This window comes from Mytilus galloprovincialis, chromosome 3, assembly GCF_965363235.1.
Source record: "Mytilus galloprovincialis chromosome 3, xbMytGall1.hap1.1, whole genome shotgun sequence".
Classification (NCBI taxonomy): domain Eukaryota; kingdom Metazoa; phylum Mollusca; class Bivalvia; order Mytilida; family Mytilidae; genus Mytilus; species Mytilus galloprovincialis.
In genome coordinates, this window is record NC_134840.1 from 59,477,328 (window position 1) to 59,501,041 (window position 23,714).

General features: G+C 30.4%; 1 protein-coding gene across 2 annotated transcripts; it reads left to right on the forward strand.

Moving 5' to 3' along the window:
* The first annotated feature begins 259 nt into the window (after positions 1 to 259).
* Positions 260 to 22,810, forward strand: LOC143068479 (transcriptional coactivator YAP1-A-like). Of its 2 annotated transcripts, XM_076242570.1 has the most exons (7): positions 260 to 1,496; positions 17,574 to 17,806; positions 18,374 to 18,525; positions 19,823 to 19,967; positions 20,729 to 20,818; positions 21,197 to 21,294; positions 22,076 to 22,810. In XM_076242570.1, exons 1-7 carry the CDS (start codon positions 1,057 to 1,059, stop codon positions 22,154 to 22,156), a joined length of 1,239 nt encoding a protein of 412 aa, XP_076098685.1. In that variant the 5' UTR covers positions 260 to 1,056; the 3' UTR covers positions 22,157 to 22,810. The 2 variants fall into 2 exon arrangements, with proteins under 2 accessions (XP_076098685.1, XP_076098686.1); XM_076242571.1 differs by lacking the exon at positions 20,729 to 20,818.
* The last annotated feature ends 904 nt before the right edge of the window (positions 22,811 to 23,714 follow it).

Consider the following 23,714-nt stretch of genomic DNA (forward strand, 5'->3'; position numbering starts at 1 on the left):
GGACATCAAAAGTTCAATGTAGGATAAAAAACTTAATTCACATAGTTTTTTCGCTGACCCCCCTACCCCCCTTCTTAACTTAATTTGGGAAAAATTGATTTACCTATATGGATATATGTAAAATCGATTTTAGATTAACAAAACTTGCAGCAATGTTGACCTCCCCACCCCCAAACTATTCGATTTAAGTTTTTTATCCTACATCGATCTTTTGATGTCGTCCCTAAGAATAAAAAAAAAAAACCCTGAAGAATATTTCAGATTTTCTGTCAGCTATGAATAATATATGTCTAACGCCTTTCTGTGTTAAAGTTATTGTAAAAAAGTAGTAAAAGTAGTAATTTTAAAGAATGATTCACCATTTGAAGTCCCCACCCACGCAGTAAAATTCAACTGAACTACTTATCAAAACTCGGCCATTGATTGATTGACATATTCACAATAAAACAAGCCCCTTATAAGGATTAATGGGCCTATCAAGGGGGATCTAAGCATGGATTATCAGTTGTAAATAGGGTTAATGTCGTAATTATTCACATACAAATAAAAAATTAGGTTCCATCTTTCTATGTAATACTTTTTTATCACTATGTCAAAAATTGTTTACAAAGTATACTATGTAGTTTGTCACCATTGACATAATTTCCTATGACGTCACAAGGTGCTAAAACATACGCAATTCACATCGGTAGTGTTGTCGTACAACTTAAGATTTAAAATGTCAATATAGAAAAAAACTTTAAAAATATCATCTTTTAAGTATTAAAAACAAAACAAGTATTGAAGATTCATCACCAACTTAAGATTGGTTAAAATAACCCATAGTTTATAATGCACTATTTCGTCCCGCGGATGAGGGGAACCTGTTAAACCTGGTTGTAATAAGTCACAGGGTTAATTTTCGTAAAACTTCAATGGTGTCCGACAAGAAGAAAAGTTCTCAGGAAATCTTCAAGGATATGTAACTAGTTTCGCTTACTCTAGAAATGTTTTTGTCTTAGCTGAGTAGGATAATTTTCGGTTTTTAGTGTTGTGATTTTCATAAATTTCGTCAAAATGTCCCAACAGTCGGATTTATCGCAGCGTAAAGGTAATCAGGTGATACACGTCCGGGACAACAGTGGGAACGAACTCGAAGAATTATTTAATGTTGCTATGAACCCGTCCCGCTCGGGCCAAACTGGACAAGTGCCTATGAAAATGCGTAATTTCCCAGCTTCTTTTTTTACACCACCAAACTCTCAACAATCGGGTCATTCAAAACAAGGTAGTAACGATTCAACAGGTTATGGACCTAACATAATTGCACCTCCAGTGCATACCAGGGCGCATTCATCACCTGCAAGTTTACAGCCATTATCCACTATTCCACAAAATCCTCCACAGCATCAACATGCAAGGCAACATTCATGTGACTCAATGTTAGACAACGAACCCCCTCTGCCTCAAGGTTGGGAAAAGGCAAGAACTCCAGATGGACAACTTTACTATATAAAGTGAGTAAAATTATAAAACTACATGTACGTACAGTGTATGTATGCATTATTCATAAAAGTCACTAGTGTACTGTGTATACTATACAGTCAGTGAATATGTTTTTACTAATTTCTGTTTTGTTTGCATATTTAGAAATGGGTAAGTAGATTACTTTTTCAGGTGTAACCAGATTAAAAGAGTTGAGGCTCAAGAAAGGAATAAAACAGAAAGGGCAAAAGAAAATTACAGAGAATATATATTTATATGTTATTGTGTTTCTTATGAACTTAAAAATTCAGGGGCGGATGCAGGAATTATTTGTTGTGGTTTTTTTATATATTAATTTCGCGACTTCAAATGTAAACAAACTAGTTCATCTCTGTAAATGGGTAGCTATATAGTTAATTGCCAATATTGCCTGTAAAATTGCATTATTATTATTATGGCCAGGTCGTGGAGGAGGCAGTAATTGGTGTCACTCCTGTCCCTTGTTAATTGCACATATTCTAAAATTAGTTTTTCATTCACTTACATGTCATGCATGTACTTTATGAAAAAAAGAATATGTGGAATGATTACCAGTGAAGCAACTTATCAGAAGAGATCAAATAACTTTACAACTATAGGTCACTGTATTGCCTTCAACAATGAGCATGCACATACTGCATAGTCAGCTATAAAAGGCCCTCATAAAATGCAACTTAGTTTTCCTCAAAACTAGTACACAATGCTCATAAACACAAAACTCAGATCAAGTGTGAATTTGAGTCAACACTTTTACTGTTCTTGAGTTATGCCCCTTTATAATGTTATATGCAAGCTGGACATCATCTATATCAGACCATGAACTCATTCTGTATTTATTTCCTCTTTGAAATGTCCAGAAAATACTATTTTACATTTGTATAAATTCCGCAAGTGTCCAGAAACAGTATTAATTGCTAGACATGACCCAATCAGAAAGGTCAGTGATCGAAAATTAAATTTAGGTCACAAAATTTTCATTATAACAGAAATAATTTTTATCAGTTAATTGAAACCTGGCTTTTTAAATTTCCATTTTGCCAAAAAAAATAAATTGTCAATACTTTTCCTCTATCTATTTAAATTGTGGCTCCAAAACTGACACACAGACTCGGCCAGTTATACATGTAGTATTGTAATCAGAAGGGCCTTCTTAAATTAATTACCATATAAAGCCCTCCAGATGCAAAATGATTTTATGGCAATTTAAAGGATAATTTTTAAGGATTCAAACCATATTCATTTACTTGTACATTTATATTCAAACACTTTTACAGAAAATAAAATAGAAAATACTAAAATTGCCTCCCATTTGCTAAACATCTATAATGTTATATTACAAATTATGGTCAGATCGTATGTTTTCATGCATGTACATAGGTCATATTATATGATTTTGTACTACAGATGCTTTAAGTTTTTCAATAGAAATTGTGATGTCATAATGCATTCCTACATGTAATGGCACCAAAACGCATATAGGACAAGGATAATCCAGAATCCTTGTAATTTGTGAAAGTAATGCAGAAAATAAAGAGGTCTGGCCTGGATAAGAAATAAAAAGTAATACATGTAAGCTCTGCTAACAACAAACAACAAAATAAAAAAATATTGAAGATTATCTTTCATATACATTTGTTGGTCAAATTTCATACACCAGATCTAGACTGGAAATTTAATTCTCCTGTATCTCATCTACAATGTATATTCTTTAGAACCAGAGACTACATGATATGTACAATGTAACTGCAACTAATAGAGAAGTTGTATCACTGGTACCAGGCCTTAGGATTTGGATTGTGGAATTAAGAGTGCCTTGTCACTAATTTCATGCTTCTGCATGCAGTAAGAAAAACTGCTATTGATCCAGATAGGGACTTCATTGACCAAGTGATCAAGGCTAAGCAGCTTTGACTGTAAGCAGTCCCTACTACTGTGTAACTAGCATGTCGAGTTTGAATCCCGCACATGACAGATGTGCATGACTCCATTTTTGATCAAATTGAATCTTTAAGTTTTTGGTCGAATGTCTGATTCTGTCTAGGCTCTCAGGCTTACTCCACCAATAATGAACCGACCACCACAAAATAGCCGTTAGTGCTGAAAGAGGTGTTTTTCACCATATGCATTATATCAATCAGTATTCATCCAGATCATGATGTACATATATGCATGTTCACCTGAATATGTAAAAAAACAAACTGCAGACAATGATACATTATACAATTGACATGTAGTTCCTTGTATATATATATTTTTTTGTACTTTTAAAAGTCTTATTATTTAGAAGTGGGAGAAAAGTGGGTTTGTTGCACTCTACCAGTAACCTACATGTACATGCATGAACAATACTAGGCATTTGCATCTGACACTTTTGTTGGTTAGATATTACCCAGTGCCACCTTTCTTAAAATATACAGAACCACTATAAAATTTTAAACATTAAAGTAACTTTTTCAATGAAATTTTTTACAGCTTCTATTGTAATACAAATAGCATGGTATGATATGTACAATGTACATTGATTAAACATTTCAATAGAGAAATGAAAGTCATTCTAATCATGTCTTAATTAGTGTTTTAATATCAGTTTTAATTTTTTTTAAAAGAGTTTGTGTCCATCAAATGATGTAATTGATTGTTATTGGATCTGCAGTAATCAATCAACTGATCAAAAACCAAATGGCTGCTGTTTTCATATACATTGACATTTGCAATTTTGCGCATAGATAGTTTACATTGTTCTTTTTTAAACCTTCACTTCTTTAAATGTAAAGGACTGTTAAGTGCATTGAATGACAGAAAATAAACACAGCATAATAAGGCCCAAAAAAAATAATACATGTGTTTCTGCTAACCGATCTTCGCTAGCCAAGCCTTGAAGGGTTATGATCCACTCCCATTCTCTCCACCCTTGGCGGATTGAGATAACATTTCGGAGACATTATAAGGTAAGGATTTTTATTGGTTGCAGTAGAAACTCGATGCATCCAATCAAAAAGCCCCTACATGTATAACATGATCACGTGTAGACGTAAAAAGTGTTTGTAAACAATTGCTACATGTTTATTGTGCAACAAGTCTTTACATCACTAAACATACGACTATATTTAGTGACAACTTGAATGTTTTTAATCAACTAATAGAAGTTCCTGTGTATGTTTCATGCACAAATGCCATAATGTTAACATATATTTTCGTTTCCGGCTTTACCAAGTGTGTAGAATCTAGACTTTACCATGTTTTTACCTCCAAATTGAAGAGTTGAAGTGCTACATATACCATTGGTCATGAAAAATGTATTCGGAATGGGTGTGACTTTAATCTTCAGATAGATGGCGCAACATTGATATCACAAATGGTAGTTCAATCTACCAAGGGTGGAGAGAATGTGAGTGGATCGTAACAAAAACAAAAAAGGAATAATACATTTGAAATAGAAAAGGAATAACTATTAAAACAAGTTACCACCTGGCATCAATTAAATAGTCACAAATGAAGTTTTAACTGGAGAAGCACAGCATATCCATCAGAATCCAAATGATGTGCAGGAGGAAGTAAAAATGTAACCATCTATGTAGGTCACTGTTCTTCCTTCAACAATGAGCACAATACTATATTGAATAATAACAGTGTTGAAATTCAGTTAATTAATGTAATTACATGGTTGGCAAAGTTTAACAGGGTGTACTTGTGGTCTATGTTTAAATCAAACATTGGTTGAAAAAAAATGATGGTGCACAAAGTATAAACAATGTATAAGATAAGAATTTTATTAATCTAATCAAGAACCCATAAAGGGCATCATTTTACATTGTATATGTACAATCTTTTAGAATTAAATTAACTACATATGTACTTGTAGTGCAATGATTATACTATATGATGTGTACATTTCTTCTTAGAACAAACAAGTGGGAAGAAACAAAACAAAGACCTATATAGATGTTAAATGTTTTATCATAATTTTGATATGAGTTGATACACATTTAATGTTTACATTTATTCGTATATTTACTTTAATACAATCCTATAAGTGCAGTGTAAACAAAGGTGGGGTTAGTGTCAAAGAAAACTTTTAAATTGATACAATGTAGTTAACCTCAGACCTAATCATATTAGGGAGGCAATGTTTGTTTATTTTAATTTTGGGCAGTGATGGCATTTATTTTTGTATAGTTGTTTAATTAGGTTACTAGCACATGTAAGGTTATTTTGGGAGGAAATTTGGAAAGTTACTTGACTGAAATATAATACTGCACAAACTGTTTTTATAATCTTCTAATTTCAATCATGGCAAGTTCACCGATTTCCTATTGTAAAAATCTTCCCAATGAAAGCAGATATCAAGAACATGATTGTGGTTAAAATGATGTTTTCGTTTGATGTGAGGTGTTGTCTAGGTGCATATGTTTTGTCTGTCCTGGAGGCCTGGGTGATATTTGTTGTGATCTCCCCTATTGATCTTTAATCCTCATGTGATTTATGGGGGGATTAAGTAGTACAATTTTATCTTTGATCTATGCCATCTACTGACCTTATGTACTGTTGTAAAGAAAAGGAAGTCTTGTCATTCAACTATAAATGTGTCCAACATGGGGGTTATTTTACAATGAGGATCTCTTTTCAGTACAGAGTATAGATATACATTATGTGTATCCATGTCCATAAGCTGTCCAGGGGATCTTTGATTAGAAATAGACAATAAGAAAATGCTCATTTAAAGGTGTATACAATATAAATATATATATATATGTACAATACATGTAATTCAACACTGAAGGCTAGAATTATTCACTCTGTGTTTTAAAATTTCACTTCTTTTTCTAAGTTTAAAAAACTTTAATTGACAAAATTTGAAACTACATGTTTTTTCCCCAAGTCTATTGCAATTTCATGATCAACTACACATTTTCCTTTTGCAGTTTTCAATGTTATGAAATCTTTCACCTGACGTTAGTTCAATTTTATCATAATTTTGACATTTTTTCACAGTATAAATGAAGGTGCACTTTTTTTTTATTACTTAAACGTGCCAAATTGAAAATAACCAAACGAATTTGATGCAGAGGCTTAATTTTCAAGGTAAATTTATAAATCATGTATAGAATTTTCCACAACACAATTTGGTATACCTCATCCCATTAATATGTAATGTATAACATGTAATTTTTGACAGCAGTGACTCAATAGTACATGCAATATCATGTCTTGTAATAATTATAATATTAAATATAAACATATTGTGATCCTCTTAAACCCTAATGAATACACCCTAAAGGGAGTGTAGAGTGGACTTTATTGTCATGAGTATTAAATGACCAATTAATCTGTTAATTATGTACCTATTTTGCTAGTACATGACATTTTGATATTGTTTATATACTGTTGGGTCAAGTTGTGGGTGTATTCTGTTAAGAAATTTACTTAAATTGTGTTTCTTTTTCACCACATAGAATAAAATCTCAGAATTTTACATTTACATTTACAAATGTACATCTGATTTATATGCATTTGTTTTAAAATAAACTCTTATTAAAAAAATAATGTTTGGAGGTTAAATAGGTCACAGTAATTAACATACTGGTAGTTATATTTAGAGGTCATTGTTTACATTAGATGTCTTATGGTTATTTTTGTCTTTGATTCCCTGTGAGGGGTTCAATCATCTTTGTATATAAATTATTATTATTGTTAGTAGTATACATACTATTACAAGTTGGTCACACATATGTTCAATATTGTAACTGTCACTCAAGTTTGCTCGTAATATTATAATTAGGTTCTGATGTTTACCTAAGATTTGCATTGTGTCTGATTTAGATAAAAGCTATGGTGATGTGTAATGTAGTAAATATTTTGTATTTTTTTGCGATCACTTTTTCCTGATATTTTTGGTTTAACATAAAAAAAACTAAGAAAAGTAATATCATGGTTGAATATTCATTGTCTAAGATATTTTATACGACCGCAAAAATTGAAAATTATTTGGTCGTATATTGGTATCACGTTGGCGTCGTCTTCGTCCAAAGACATTTGGTTTTCACACTATAACTTAAGTATAAGTAAATAGAAATCTTTGAAATTTAAACACAAGGTTCATGACCATAAAAGGAAGGTTGGGATTGATTTTGGGAGTTTTGGTCCCAACAGTTTAGTAACTAGGGGCCGAAAAGGGCCCCAATCAGCATTTTCTTGGTTTTCGCACAATAACTTTAGTATAAGTAAACAGAAATCTATGAAATTTTAACATAAGATTTATGACCACAAAAGGAAGGTTAGGATTGATTTTGGGAGTTTTGGTCCCAACAGTTTAGGAATAATAAAATAATAAAAATGATTTCAACAAAAATTGAATTTATGGGGTTCATTAATATGCTGAATCTAACCATGTATTTAGATTTTTAATATTTTGGTCTGGTTATTAAATTGGTCCACATTGAGGTCTGAAGGGTCTAAAATTGAGCATTATTTGATTTCATCAAAAATTGAATTCTTGGGGTTCTATGATATGCTGAATCTAACCATGTATTTAGATTTGGGATATTGGACCATAATAGGTAAATGTAAATGTTCAATTTAAAAATTTTTAAGTTTTTAAGTTTAAGTTCTTAGACCACGTTCATTCTGTGTCAGAAACCTATGTTGTGTCAACTATTTAATCACAATCCAAATTCAGAGCTGTATCAAGCTTAAATGTTGTGCCCATACTTGCCCCAACCGTTCAGGGTTTGACCCCTGTGGAGCATCTGGTTGTATACACTATACATAAAAATGATCAAGATATTTGAATATACTCCTGGTTGTTGTTCTTCTTGTATCTGAAATTCTGAATACATTATACAATATATAAAATTTGAAGGTGCTACAGTTTTGTGGGAACAGTTCTATTCATGTATTTGAAAGTTTTTGGTTACACCATTCCTTTTGCTTTTGGGTTCTGTCTAGTGTGTGTGCGGATTTTACACTATTTTCTCCTAATTGGAAATAAAATATCTGCCTATAGGCTAAATATATTGACCAATTTGTCCAGTAATTTGAATGCACGTTCACTTTCAATTCTTTTTCAACTTTTTGCCTGAAAGCTTTTTCTTTCCCAAAAAAGCAGCATATAAGAAATACAAAAAGATTCATGTATCTTAAAGTTATTATAACAATGCAAAGTTATCTATATACATGTAGTAAATACCTCAGTGTAAATTTGTAAATTACAATATCAGTTGACAGATGTTTGAGTTCTATGAAAGTACATTGTAAGTTAAAAAAAATTATGTTCATATACTTTTTACCATCTTCAGATTTGTTTTACATATATATAGTACTAAGGTCTGATTTAAATGTTTTCTAGATCTGGGTGTGTTAACATTACTGTCTTGCAAGATACATGTACGCATATAGGGTTCCAGTAGTGAACCCCTCTTAGGTTACAAGGTCACATTTAAAATTTGCCTCAGGTCAACAGGCTACTTTTATGCAAACTACTTCGGTATACAGTTCTAAGCAATATGCCATATCATTCTCTGTTATGATCCTTTTTTAAAAGTCACAGGTCCTTTTAATTAGACATCAGGTCACAAGGACATAGGTCTTATTTGACCATGCTAAAGCCACATACAGAAACTAAAATTGAAGCGTTTAAAAAAAAAATGCTCAGTAAGCAGGTTAAAGTGTAAATCACTCTTCTATCACTTCAACTAGGAGCAGTGATTTCCGCAAATTTTGAGAGATAGACAAAAATGATTTGCACCTTAAGTACTTCTAATGACGTAAATGAGAGAAGTGACCAGGGCAATATAGAGAACATACCTTAGGAGAATCAAGGCCTGATTTAATTTGAACAGTTGGTTCTTTTACAATGTTGATGGAATGATCCAAAAAGTATTAAAAAGACTCCAACAACAATTTGTTTCAAAACTAAATGAAAGTATGTTAAGCAAACTCAGTCATTTACTCCCCTATGTTTCCTCTGAGAGAAAATCGTATTGAGCACATGTCAATTAAAGATGATCATTTTATAGTATCTCTGGTTTGAAGTGGAAGATGAGTGGAAAACAATTAAACAGTGTCTATAATTAGTTAGATTGTTATCACAAAGAAAATTAAAAAGATGAAGCATTTGATTTATGACCGAGGATCAGACTGTTTTCTATGATTTTTATTGAGTGAAGTCAATATTATTTTATATCTTTATACCTATTATAAATTAGTTTTCGATGACTTGTCTCATTTATAGGTCTTTTACCTTTAGATTTGATAATGACCTGAATCAAGTGTTTGTGCTTTGAATAATTTAGTGTATATAGAGTGCATGTGAACATTACATGGGCACAGTAACTGTGATATACATATATGGCCATGTTAACAAACATGAAACAATGTATAGAAAAAATATATAGACTAACATTTAAGTCAAATACACTATAAGTACATGTACCTTTCTTGTAATTTGTTATCCATTTTATGTTCTGTCTGTTACAATAATGCCCTGTAAGAAAAATGTGTCTTTCAAGTTTGTCTGTCTGTCTGTTTGTAGACTCTTGACAATATTAAATGGTTAAGTTTTATATTGCTAACATTTTATCAATATGGAAAATTTCACTTTTTAACATTTTTGAATCTCTTTGCTATGTTATTTTAAATGATAGGTAAAACCATTTTGTATTTACATTTTTTGTCGAATTCACACTGCTGACTGCTTTTGAATGACACTTTTGTTGCAAAATCATTGAAAGGATTTTGATTTGTTCTATGAACCACACATGTAGTTTATAATAAATGGTAGTGTTACAAGGTACTCATTAGTCGAGTGCATATTGTTCCTAATTGTTAATTTCTGTCTGCAGTTAAACAATAAACAAAACAGGTTACAAAGCATGTTGGACTGCTTTTTCGCATGTTAGACACCAGTAAATACAGGTCTATAGATTTTGATCCCTACCTTGAAATTGATTGCCAGTTTAAAAAGGTAACTCCTGTATTATCTGATCATTGACCCATTCCTGTAAACTTATAAAATTACCGTGTCAATAATACATGTGAGAAACAAAGCAAATATATTCTCTGTGGGACTTTTAAAAACAAAACAACAAAAGTTCAAAGAAAACTACAAACACTTTTTTACTAAAGAGGAAAATGTAGTTGTTAATATTTAACCGAGTTAATTGAATGTTTATGGTTTGATCTTTTATATAATAAGTGTTTTATTGTTTTTCACTGCAAGTTATTACTTTGTTTATTTGAAAACTAGGAGATTAAGTTTTTTCTTTCATTTGATGGCACTATATAAACTATAGGTTGATCTATATTTTGTCAACTTGTATTGTTTAAAAAATATGCAATGTAGATTTTATGATCATTTCTTATAAGATGTTTATTTCTATGCAATACTAGTACATGTTTTGAAAAGATAAAAGGTAAACAAAAGATGTAGCTATTCACATGTTTGCATGAATGATAGGACACCTAAATCCCCCCTAAAAAAGAATCAAATCAAATAAGATATGTCAGACTTTCAAAGTAAACCAACAGCTTTTTCAGTCTTTTTGGAAATTATCCTGGCGTTGACATAAATATATATATGTCCTTACATTGATAGATAACTGGTTTAATAAATCATTATTTGAGGGAGTGAGACAAAACTTGTTATCATAAATTAATGACTTTTCTATTTTTGTGAATAATTGCAATTTGCATATTGATTCAATTTGGAATTGTATATATCCTTGACAAGGTTGTCAAATATGGCAGATAGCAATACTTTGATAATGAGAATTAAAGGGCAAATAGAAATCTTAAATAAACATATAAATAAAAAATCATATAAAAATAAGGACGACACGATTAAGGACGACATGTAATGGAAAAGATTGCTGTAGATTTCTGAGATATTTAAATTATTGCAAAATATGCAATAGGATACGTTAATTTTGCACAAATCAAGTTCACATTTTAATAACATTTCTGAATTTCCAGTACCTTAAACTAAAACAATACTGTTTGGAAAAAACCTTGTATTACCCAATTTTGGCATTTCCAATTGCCACCACAATATAAATTTCAAAATAGTAGTATATTGTACCAACTTGGTAATAATTATAAATGTGGTTTAAGATGAAAATGTCTTTTGAAACCAATAAAAAAATTAAACGACATTTTATATATTACATGTGTCTGAAGCCCTTTTCTTGATTAACTTTATCAGAGTGCTGAATGAAGGCCAGGAATGTATAAGAACTCCAAAACAGTTGCAGAGATATATTACCAAAAGGGAACCATAAGTATATATAAGTAAATGCCAACATTAATTATTGTTTTAGTCATCAGTAGGTACAGGTTGGGTGATCAATGACATATATGTTATCAAAATGTCACCACATTTATTTCTGGCATTTTATAAATAATAACCTATATTTGGAAAGATCAAAATAGTACAAATTTGTGATGTGAAAATTTTGTTCTTGTGCATACAATATTATAAATATAAAAACTTTATGAGTCATGTTTTTATTTCCATTGAATATTATGGCCAGAATATCTTTATATGCATTAAATATATACAAAAAAAATGAATAAGTATCAATTTTTTTTTTATCAATTATTGACCTAATTTTTTCTTCTGTACATTTTAAAAGTGAAATATTATGGATCATTGTACAAGATGATTAAAGTTTAATAAAGTCGATCACTTTTACTTTGTGAACATTTGAACTAAAGTTGAAAAATCTTGATTAAGAGAATTCTAATGGATACATGTACATGGGGAATATACAAACAGAAAACTGCCACATAGAATTATTAATTTCAGGACAAAAGAGAAATGATACATCCATCTCTTTACAACAAACTATAATGTCTGGTTGGCATAATGCCAAAGCAAACAGCTGTAGAACTATTTCACCTGAGCTTAATAACATGGTGGTGTATTGGGGATCTTAACTTGCACTGATTTTATTGATAAACCATACTTTACAAACAGTTTCTGAAAGAGGTCACATTAAGGGGGAAGATTGATATGTAATGAAAATTTAAAAGCAAAAAAGCAATCATTCACAAAAATCATTGCAATTTTGACAAACATATTTAACTTTTTTTTAGGTTTTGAGTCATTATATATAGGTTGGTTATATCTTGCAATAACCTTAGATTGGAAACTACTCATATAAATGAGTTACTTATTGCTCACAAGGAGAGATAAAAAAGAGATTGTTTCAAATTTGAAAAGGGTGGCAACATTGAAATATTAAGTTACATAAATGTATATAGAAGATGTTTTATTTTCATTAAATGGGCTCACAAGGAGCATAGTACAATATAAGACATTAATCGGACAATAACAAAAAGAAACAACAATAGTCTAGTATACATACAAGATATATAAATGTACATTTATATAAACCTAATAATGCACAATACACTTGAATAACACTGTATTAGACTATGTTATGACTTTTATCTGGAAAGGTGTCCTTTATTTGATATAACTATCATTTGATTTATGAAAAAGTAAATTGAAATTTAAAATTCTAAACACCTTTTCTTCTTATGAGAACTAAAAACACTAATAGTTACTCAGACAGGAGGTTTTGTTATGACACAGTTTACTGTACGTCAATGACCTACAAATTTCAGACCACCATACCAAACTTTAAGGTAAAATAGTAGTTGCTAACAATGAACTATCATTTATGATGGGATCAATTTGTAAAGTCAGTGTCAAGTTTCACAGTCAAGGAGGGCTGATTTTTAAAAGCCTGCTCGGGTCAACAAAAGGGGTTGTAATTACGGTTTTTACCCTTGCATTATAAAGTTTATTGTGCTTGTCTGTCTATATTCATTTGGTTATCTATTCAGATGCTTTTCAGTAATCTTGTTATACTCTGTGACCCTCCAACGAGCAATGAATCAAATCTGATCAAATGTGTTCTTAAATACAGATCCAGTTTAAAACCTAACCTTAAACAGTTATTCGATGCTCAAAGTTTGCATGTGATATACATTTATTGACGTCATTCTATTGTTTTTAGATAAGATATTTAATGGGATAGTGTTGTTGTTTGTTTACTTCTGATTAAAGTGCATGTACATGTAATTAAATTAATTAAATAATATCTTGTTTAGAAAACACCTTTGTTTTGACCAAAATATTTTATAAATTTTGTTATGTTTTTGTTCAAACATATGCTGGTGCATTGTTATTAAATACTGGAAGAAAACAAACTCTTGTCAGTTTAAATTGGATGGATGTGAATAACATCTATAACCAAATAAAAATTATTACTTTAACTGCAATTAGAGGAAAATTCAATTTTGGTTTCAGTGTATACTATAACTTTTTGCTACTAAAAGATATATGCAATGATAAAATGTTTAAGAATGTTTTTTGTTAGGAATTATTCTTCTTTACTTCATATACAGAAAAATTTCCATTTACGGGAAGTCACTTTTTAGATTCTTAGAAATAAAAGTTCAGGGTTTTTTAAAAGACTAAAAATATAATCACATTTTGCAATACATGTACAATATCTCATGTTAATGATATGGTCTATAGCTGATTAATTGTTTTTCATATGAATAAGTGTTTAGTATGCAAAAATGTAAAAGGATTGACCACAAAATAATCTTATTCCTGGACAGTTGACATACTTAGCATTGTTCTGTATAAAAACTTCACATTCCTGATATGCTCTGTGGGTAGGAAGGGAAAACATTGTTCTTTATATATGATCATGCACAACACATTATAAAATGTTTTAATACATAGTAGAAAATGCAAGTCAAGGTTGTCATTTACATATAATTGGTGAATAAATATCTTCACCAATAAAGTATATGTTTTTATCTGTAAAAAAATAATTAATGTGTAAACAGGATCTTCAGTCTGGTTCTCTTGTACATTTTGTAATTTAACAAATGAACAGGATTTGCAGTATGAATCCCTAGATTACTTTCTGGCACATTTACGCTAGCTGTGAACTGAGTTGATGCAAATTGGAAAATGATATTCATATACATACAAGTTCACTAAATCACAATATTGCAATAGAAATTGAGTGTTTGATCTGTCAGCAGCTAAATTTATGTGTCTGTTGTTCTACAAATTTGATGAACAACATCTAAATGAAGTATTAAAGATCCACCCATACTTTAAATACACCTACACTGTCTGTTTATATACACACCCTTTATCAAGTGCATTTCATCAACACAGATGCACTTTAATGGTTATAGGTTATTTATATGTAAACCGCATATGGGTGTCATAAGTGATAAATGTTATTAAATCTTAAATTTCATATTTTTGTTAACATCTTAATGGGTACTTGTGCTTTTTTTACTATCATATTTTGTGAGTTGTCTGTTTTTTTGTGTTGATAAATTAAATTTTGCAGGTGGTACAACAAATTGAATTTTATATCATAATGAGTAGGATGATTTAGCCAAATTAATGTGTAATGGTACCATATTAAATAGGATATTCAATTACTTGCTTTATAATAACTGAATATTTTGCAATGTGTCAAACGAGGCTTTATGTATTTAATGTTTTATCACTTATTTATGTATTTATTCATGTACATGTATAGTTTGAGCTTTAATTTGTTATTTTTGTATGGTGAAAAGATGGTATCAAATATGATTTTTGTGCCTTTAAAAAGATCCCATGAACATATTTGAAGTATCTTAGCACTTCTGTAAACTCGGGTCAGCATGCATTACTCAATAACAACAAAAAATCCAAGCACAAACAATTGTACATTGCATCAAATAATTAATATAGATACATGCATGTAATTATCGATGTTCTTTGAAAACAATCCAATATAAAATCAATTCTGATACCAGCATGGTATCATGGTGCTGTAAGGCCATGGGGAGAACACTGCATAATTAGAAAACGAACTGCATACAAACACATATTTAAGAGAAAGAACGATTCAAAAACTTATTCACAGAAATAAAAAGGTGTCACTTTTACCGTTCTTCAGTTATATCCCTTTATAACTTTATATGATATGAAAGTGGGGGCATCATCTGTGTCCCATGGACACATTCCCCTTTTATTTGTTGTTATTATAAAACAATTTCTGAGAAAATCCACTATTAAGGGTTGTATGGACAGCTAGTAGGGTGTTTTTCATGTACAAATTAATGCAACTAAGTGAACTTTATATGTCTTTCTTCTTGCGTTATAATGTAACTCCTTTTCTTCTTCAGAATTATATAATTTACATTTAACGATGATTAAAGTGTTTGTTTTTGTTTCCTACAGTGGATTTGATCTTTTTAAACTGAAGTTAATCAGAATAAGGTGGCTTTATTTTTGTCTACTGGAAAGTCTCCAAACACCTGATGTAGTTGATTGTGAAACTTAAGAAAAATATTACATCAAAACCTAATCCTGCGATAAAATATACTTGAAATGAGATGTAAAGAAGATTGTTTCGACCTTTTTCTATAAATACATTAAGGCCTGTTCATATTTTCGAATCACCGTGTTTGTGTTGATAAAAGAAGCTTTTTCTGTATCAAACTGGGAAAAATCTGGCAAGAGATGAAAATAAACAGTTTCTAACATGTCAGTTTACAACGGGTTAACCAAATAATAAATAGATAAATTGTGTAAATATTTGGGTCTTTTCCTGTGTTGCTATAATTGAGTTATAAAATATTACAATTGGAGATATGAGGTTGATTATTATGATATTTCAGTTTGAATAGTTAATGACATAAAAAAAGCAGTTTAAGGAAAACAAATTCAACACAATACTGAATAGAATTAACAGTTATGAAACCCAGGGGAATTTTTATTTTATCCAGATTTTAACCCATAGAAATAGACTTTCTTTTCACCATATCCCAAGCAGTGATATTGTTGGCTTTTTTCAAAACTACCTCTACCCTTTTTTATTGGGAAAATATGCGTCATTTTTATCAAATTGGGAAAATTATATCAAAGCATGAATTTGACTGGAACTTCAATTTGCAGACCCCCTTTCAAGAGGTAAACCCTCATTTGAAATAAGACCCCTTATTGTCAGTGATGATACATAAATAGACCCTCAAATCTGCACATATAATCATTTTAGGCATGATATATGTTAAAAAGAGTGTTTTTCAGTTTGTATTCATGCACAATTACGACTTAGACTGCATTGTTTGGGAAAAAAGTTATCTTTTGGGGAATAATTTTAAGCCATTTTATTTTGAAATTGTGATTCTTCTCCAGTGGGAAAAGCCTTTATTCTCCGATAATTTAAGGCAAACAATATCACTGCCAAAGATAGTAAAGCTTTTTACCGTCACCTTTATACTACTGTTTTAAAACTATATATTGATTTGGAAAGGGATTCATAATTTATCCTTTCAAATTCAATGCAAATTATTAAACAGAGGTCTTATGTAGAGTAAGGTGAAGTCTTGACCTGAAAAGGTTTATTTTTGTGTAGTAATGTATTGGTTTTAACATAATATCAATGACGTTTAAATGTACAAGAATAAATTTGACCCATTGGTATAGTTTCACTGTCAATGCATTAGAAGATACATGTTATAATAAATCAATGTTTGTTTGAAGGCTAACATTCATTTTAAATATATTTATAGACGTAATTGTACGTCTACTTAGTTTATACTCTAAATATCAACCAAATAAGTAATATGTTAGTTCAAGGTAAGAGATTAATGGAACGTTACACAATTTCCTTTGTAACACCTGTTGTATAATCGTTAAGTATCTATATAGCACCTGTTTTTATACATATTCATGATAATATATTATGCTATACTTCTTCAGCCTCATAATGAATTAGTTGCAAGGGTTGGCAGGTAAAAGTTCTCTGTCTGTGTTACAATCAGTCATGCAAATATAATGTTTATATACTAGTACTTAAGATTCATTGATATTTTTTAGCTACTTATTTTCATTGATTTTTTGTGTACAGACATTGAATGTATTGGCTGCACACATACATCTATGGTATAAGCAAACCACAAATGTCAGTTCTCTGTAGTATTTGTATTAAAAAAAATCTTTCAAACTCATGCATGACATGAACTTTTTTTTTCTTTTTCAGTCATATTTTACAGACTACAACATGGATAGACCCTAGAAAAACAGTAAATCAGCAGCCAAACCTGAATGGTCTACAGAATGCTCCCCCACCCCCACCACAACACTCCCCTAATGTCTCACTACAGAATATAGGGCCCCTTCCACCAGGATGGGAACAAGCTTTCACACCTGAAGGGGAAATGTATTACATAAACCATATGGAACGGAATACAAGTTGGATGGATCCTAGATTAAGTAACTACATTTTATTTTATTAGAATTATGCTTTGTAGGTAGTACTATGTATGTACTAAAGTTACATATTATAATGATTAAGAAAAAAATGTTTTTTCTTTCATGAACAATGATGAAGTAGTTAATTTCACAGAGTTCCTAAATAATCAAAACCAAATTCTGAAACCTTAAAAAAATCATATTTCTCAGTGATCATTTGACATTAAATTGATAAAATCTTAGTTTTTCTGGTGTAAAGCAATTATAAAAGATCATTAATTTTCAGTATGGTATTATAAAGGCATCTATTAAGAACAAGCATCCTCTTGGTTTTAGGGATCTGACCTTAAAGTCATGCTTAGGGCATGAAGTAATTAATTACATAGTGCAGTGTAGCAATAGGACAATCCATCAAATAGGTCTATTGATTTTCCTGCAAATGAATTGAAACATTTCTTTCTATAAATATAAAGTATACATAAGCAAAACAAAAAAGATTCTTATATAAAGAGCATGATATAAATAGCTTCCATCACACACGATTTTGATGTTAAATAATTGTCATTGTAAGATACCTTTTCTTTGTAGTTCTTACCACAGCTCAGAGAATGCAAGATGTTAGACTACAGCCACCACCACAAATATCAGCACAACCAAAATACAGTCCCACAATACAAATGACACAGTTACAAGCTGAAAAAGAAAAGCTGCGAAAGAGGCAGGAAGAAATAGATCGCCAGGTACAATAAACTCTTAATCTATACTACTAAAGGAAGAGACCAATTTCATTGAGCTGCAACTCCTCTGAAACCATACAAAGTCAGAAATATTTGTAATATGACATAAATGTAGTGTTTGGTACTTCCTTAATTCTTTGAAACAATCTTTTTTTCCACAAAAATCACTTTTCTCAGAAAATAACCCAATTTAGAGACCATTATCAATCTGTGTGCCCTTTAGTGCATGCTAAGTCAATTTACTGCCAGCAAAATTTAAAACTCTTTGTTTCAGCACTTGCCTAATTGTACTGCGATATTTTGGGCATCTTTTAGTTATTATACAATGTTTATATAAATTGCGTCAATGTACTTTGTTTTATTTACTTCAAATGTCTGAAATTCATGTTTTCAGTAATGAAAAAGGCAACTGAATTCATACTGCACTGATTCAAATTAAGTTTCATTCTGATGCAAATATCCGTCCATGCCGCCTTAATTAAATTCACATTTTAGTCATCTTATGACAATTCACATTTTATAATATGTACATTAGCAATATTTACATTAGTCAACACAGATTTGTGAACTATTGTTTAAAACTCAAAGTTACATTATGATCGTAACACCTAGTAAGTGATACCACTAAAAAGGTCTATATGGAAATTAATTTGACATATTTCTGAGTCAGAAATTGTATTTATATTTTGAGATGATTCAGTTATAATCATTGATTGTTTTAAGATGTCAGTGTTGGTCGATTAATAGCAGTTTAAATGCTTTTACTTCACAGTTTGTATTTGTTGCTTGTTGTGAGAAAGAAAGCAGTGTCTATATAGCTGTCATTTTCTACTCAGATTGGAGATTTATAGACATAAGATATATATCTGTCAATTAACTACTCTGTAACTCTCCAAATATTTTGAATTATTTGTTGACTTTACTCATTTAAAGAAAAATAAATTAATAGTCAATATTTCATCATTGCTTTTATCAAAACAAACCGATAAGATTAAGATATTTCTGGAGATTTGTTTTGCACATCTGTCTTTCTTCATTTCTATTTTGCATCAATTATTGTATTGTTATAATAAAAAAAAAAAAGATCACAGACACACAAAGAAGGAAAAAGTGATGATTACAAAAAATGTAGAGATTTTGCAGGCTTTATTTGTTTTAAACTGATATCAAATCAAAAATTTTCAAACATAGCTAGAAAATTGTCATTTTGCCGATATGTTTGTTTATTTTACTATAAAGAGATACTCCTTGGAGCATGTATGCTGCAATTACACTAACATGTGTGTCTATTTTCCTTTAGGAGATGCTCCTTAGAGCACGTATGCAGCAATTACAACAAAGTGGGGACAGCAATCTGAAGCAGGATCCATTACAGTCCGACCCATTCTTAGGTCAAAACCCCTCGTCTGACCACTCAAGACAAGCTAGCACAGACAGTGGTGTTGGTAGGGTCACAGGATTATTTGTTAATTTCTTAATGATGCAAAAAAGCATTTGTTAAAAGACTGAATATTTTCAATTTATACATGGTTAAAAAAATAATATCAAAACTAAAAAAGGTATTGAACTTATTTCAAATTCCTTAAATACACAATAAGTGGATTTTAAAATATTATTTCACTGGTACAAAAACACAGGGCTGCTTGAACAATTTATCTCATTTTAGAATTGAAACTTGGATCAAAATATCATTTTATAACGTGCACATAAATAAGAATTGATACTTTATCTGAAGTAGCTTAATATAGCAATTTAACTGTTTTAAAGGATAATGACATTGTATTGGCTGCTCATCTTTTACTTGGAACTTAAAGTTACATGCATATACAGGAATATGTGTTTAATTAATGTGTAGTAAATCTACATTGGATTGACTCACTGACCAAACAAAACCATGTGGTTTGTAGGAATGAACTGTAGTGATGTAGTTAAATAGCTTTTAAAAAAAATATTTTACTAATTCATGTCTAGATTTAATGCCTATATAGATAAGACAACACATCACATTGAATATTTTTAAAAGGAAATTCGGGGTAAATATCAATTAGACAGCAACCTAACAACAGATATATGGAGGAAATGGTGCTGTCATTTATAACTTAGACAAATTATGCAGTAATTGTGCCCAATGAATCAAATGGATACACACAAAACTTGAAGATGTAAAGAAAATAAGAAATAAAAGTGTTCTATTTTTATATTGAAGGTGGAATGGGCACAGGGACCAGCTATAGTTTACCCAGAACACCTGAAGATTTCCTGAGTAACGTTGATGAAATGGACTCATCAGACTCAAGTACGAGCATTATATTTTTATCAGAAAAATTAGTTTTAATTATTGCTTGTATGATGCTTTTAAATATCTACTGATTGCATTTCTGCCATGATTAAATCAGTATGATCCTGCATGCCTGTCCTTGTGTCCTTCCTATTATTAAATGAACACGCAAAAAAGTTTTGAGATTCGTTAAAATCACAGTATTAAGACGCTTTTAGCAGCTTTTATTCAAATGTTGATTAGTATCCATGATTACACTTATGCAGTACCAATCGGCTAATTACATAAATATAATAACTTGCAAACTTTAAAATGCAATAGCAGATTCACATGAAAATGTGGGAGAAATCAAACTTGGTGTTTAGATATAATATTTTCATTTTAAATTTTAAACAGGCCACAGATTTAATGATTTTGGAGGAATGGACATTGGAAGCTTAAGTACAGATGATACCAGCAACATGGATAGTGATAATTTAGTGCCAAGTTTACAGGTAATATTTACATATTTTTTATCAAGGATGGCAAGAATTACCAAATATATTGGATTGTACAACATACTACAACCGACTCCAAAACTCATATCCTCAAAAACTAACAGGCGCATGGTCCAGACAGGCTTTGTACAGACACAAAATGTAGTGGAGTTAAAAGTTAAATGCTCCCACAGACCTCCCCTTTTACCTTTCTAGATCATATTTCACTAAACACAATAAAAAAAATCTGCTTATCAGCATGAAAAAAAATAGAAATTGAAAACAAACCAACAAACAGAAAATAATGCATCAAAGTACATGTAGAAAACTTTAACATAAACATCGTTGATGGAAAAGACCTTTATAGAGAATTGTTTAATTCCTGAGATAATTCCACAGAGAAAATCATATAGCTGACAGTAATGTTAAAATTTAAAATTAAACTCGTGAGGAGACTGCAACTAGTGCTGATGATAATTTAAATACAGCCATGGACATCACATTGAAATATTCACACTTGTATCAATTTTCATTTTTTATGTTTTTAATCTTGTATTTATCCACTGAACACTTTCTTAGATGTATTTTAAGTACTAGTGTTGTATTAAAGAACTTGATTTCAGAAAAACTTCTGAGAATTTAAAGACATAATTATTTATAGAGGTTTTGAAACAAACAGTAAAGCTGAACATTACATGGTACTGCTGAATGATCTTCCTACACTTGATTGAGTATTGATGAAAAATAGTGAACATAGTTTTATACTGTTATTTTGTAATGTTGTTTTTTTTTATTCCAGGAGGACTTATCAGGGGACTTAAATTTAAATGAAATGGACGTCTTAAATAAAGATGACAATGGCCTGTTAACATGGTTATGAGGTCGAATGCCAAAGATCAAAGTTCATTGACCACATTTCAGCCATCATGTGTAAAGTGTTCTTCTCATTTTACCAATGTAGTTTTATTTCGATCATCAAAATGTTTTCAAAAGAAGAATCTCAGGTCGAACTGAGAAAAAAAAGGAAACATACTGGTAAAGGACATAGAAAAGACGAATTAAAAATGTGATGGATTGCCAAAGAATATGCAGGGAAAATATAAAAAGAAAAACATATCACTCTTTCTATAGTTCCTCATTTCATGGGAATATGGAAAACAGTTTCTTATAGCTCTTATTAATTAGAATCAAATTTTCATTATCATTGTCAGATGAGAGCTCGTAAAATGTAAGGTAAAAGTCATCTTTTCAAAACGCTTTGATGATCCAGGTCATTGTTGACAAAATACTTGATATATTCCATGTTGCAATGGTAAATGTTGTTGTCATATTTTCCCATGTGGGAAGATTTTTGTTTGTTTATAAATATTTAATAAATAATTATTTTTCCAGTAGGATTTTTTTTATAGAATATCAGGGAAAAATTACAAAAAAATTTTGTATTGACATATAGATCATGAAATATACATACACACCATCCATCATGGAGTTATACACATATACATACACACCATCCATCATGGAGTTATACACATATACATACACAAAAAAAGTCATTTACGTTGTATCATTATTTCATAGTCAATCAAAATTTGAGTATTCAGTGAATGGTAGAGTCGCTTTTGATATAATAAGTTGTGCAATGATATCTTCCGTCAAACAGCGGCTTTACCTCCATTTTGTTTTCTATTTTGTTCATGTTTTGTTGATAAGCAGCAAAAACAAGTTATTTGTTGTACTACACATTCAGTTCTAAGTATCTTGTAGACTTTTCTAGACTATTGTGTATTTATTAGTACTTTGGTAATTGCAGTTTATGACTTCTTTTACCTTGTGTGAAAGATAATGAAGTTTTTAGTTATATTATTACAGTTTCCAGCTTTTATCTATCTTTTTTCTTTTTCTTTTAGTACATCTTACTGATTTGAGAAATCTCTTTTTATTTGTTGTGGAAAAAGTTTTGCTGATAGTTGTTTATGTCTGATTAAAACAGGATCTTTCTTTGTCTTAATTAACTCAAATGTGGCATGAATGTTGAAGGGAATCCAATCAAAGGTTAATTTCAATGTCAAGGTGAAATGATCCCAATTATTAGATTACATAGAGGGAAAGAAATTATTAATGTCAACAAGAATGGCATATTTATACATCATAAGGTAAAGTTACCAATGTCCAAAATCAAAGATTTAAAAGTGAATCATTACTGATAATTTACTTGCCTTTCATTTAAGAAATTAAGCTTAACAATTTATTGTTTATGCCTGGAATTTTGTCCATGAAATAAAAAAATCTATTTCAACATTATAAAATTAAGTAGACTGTTCATGCTGCTGTAAAAGGAAGACATTGAAAGTTTGATTTTAATCGGACAGGTTATTTTTTTAACCCCTTTGTGAAAGCTTATCTCTTAACTTACGTCAGTAAAATGTCATTGTGTA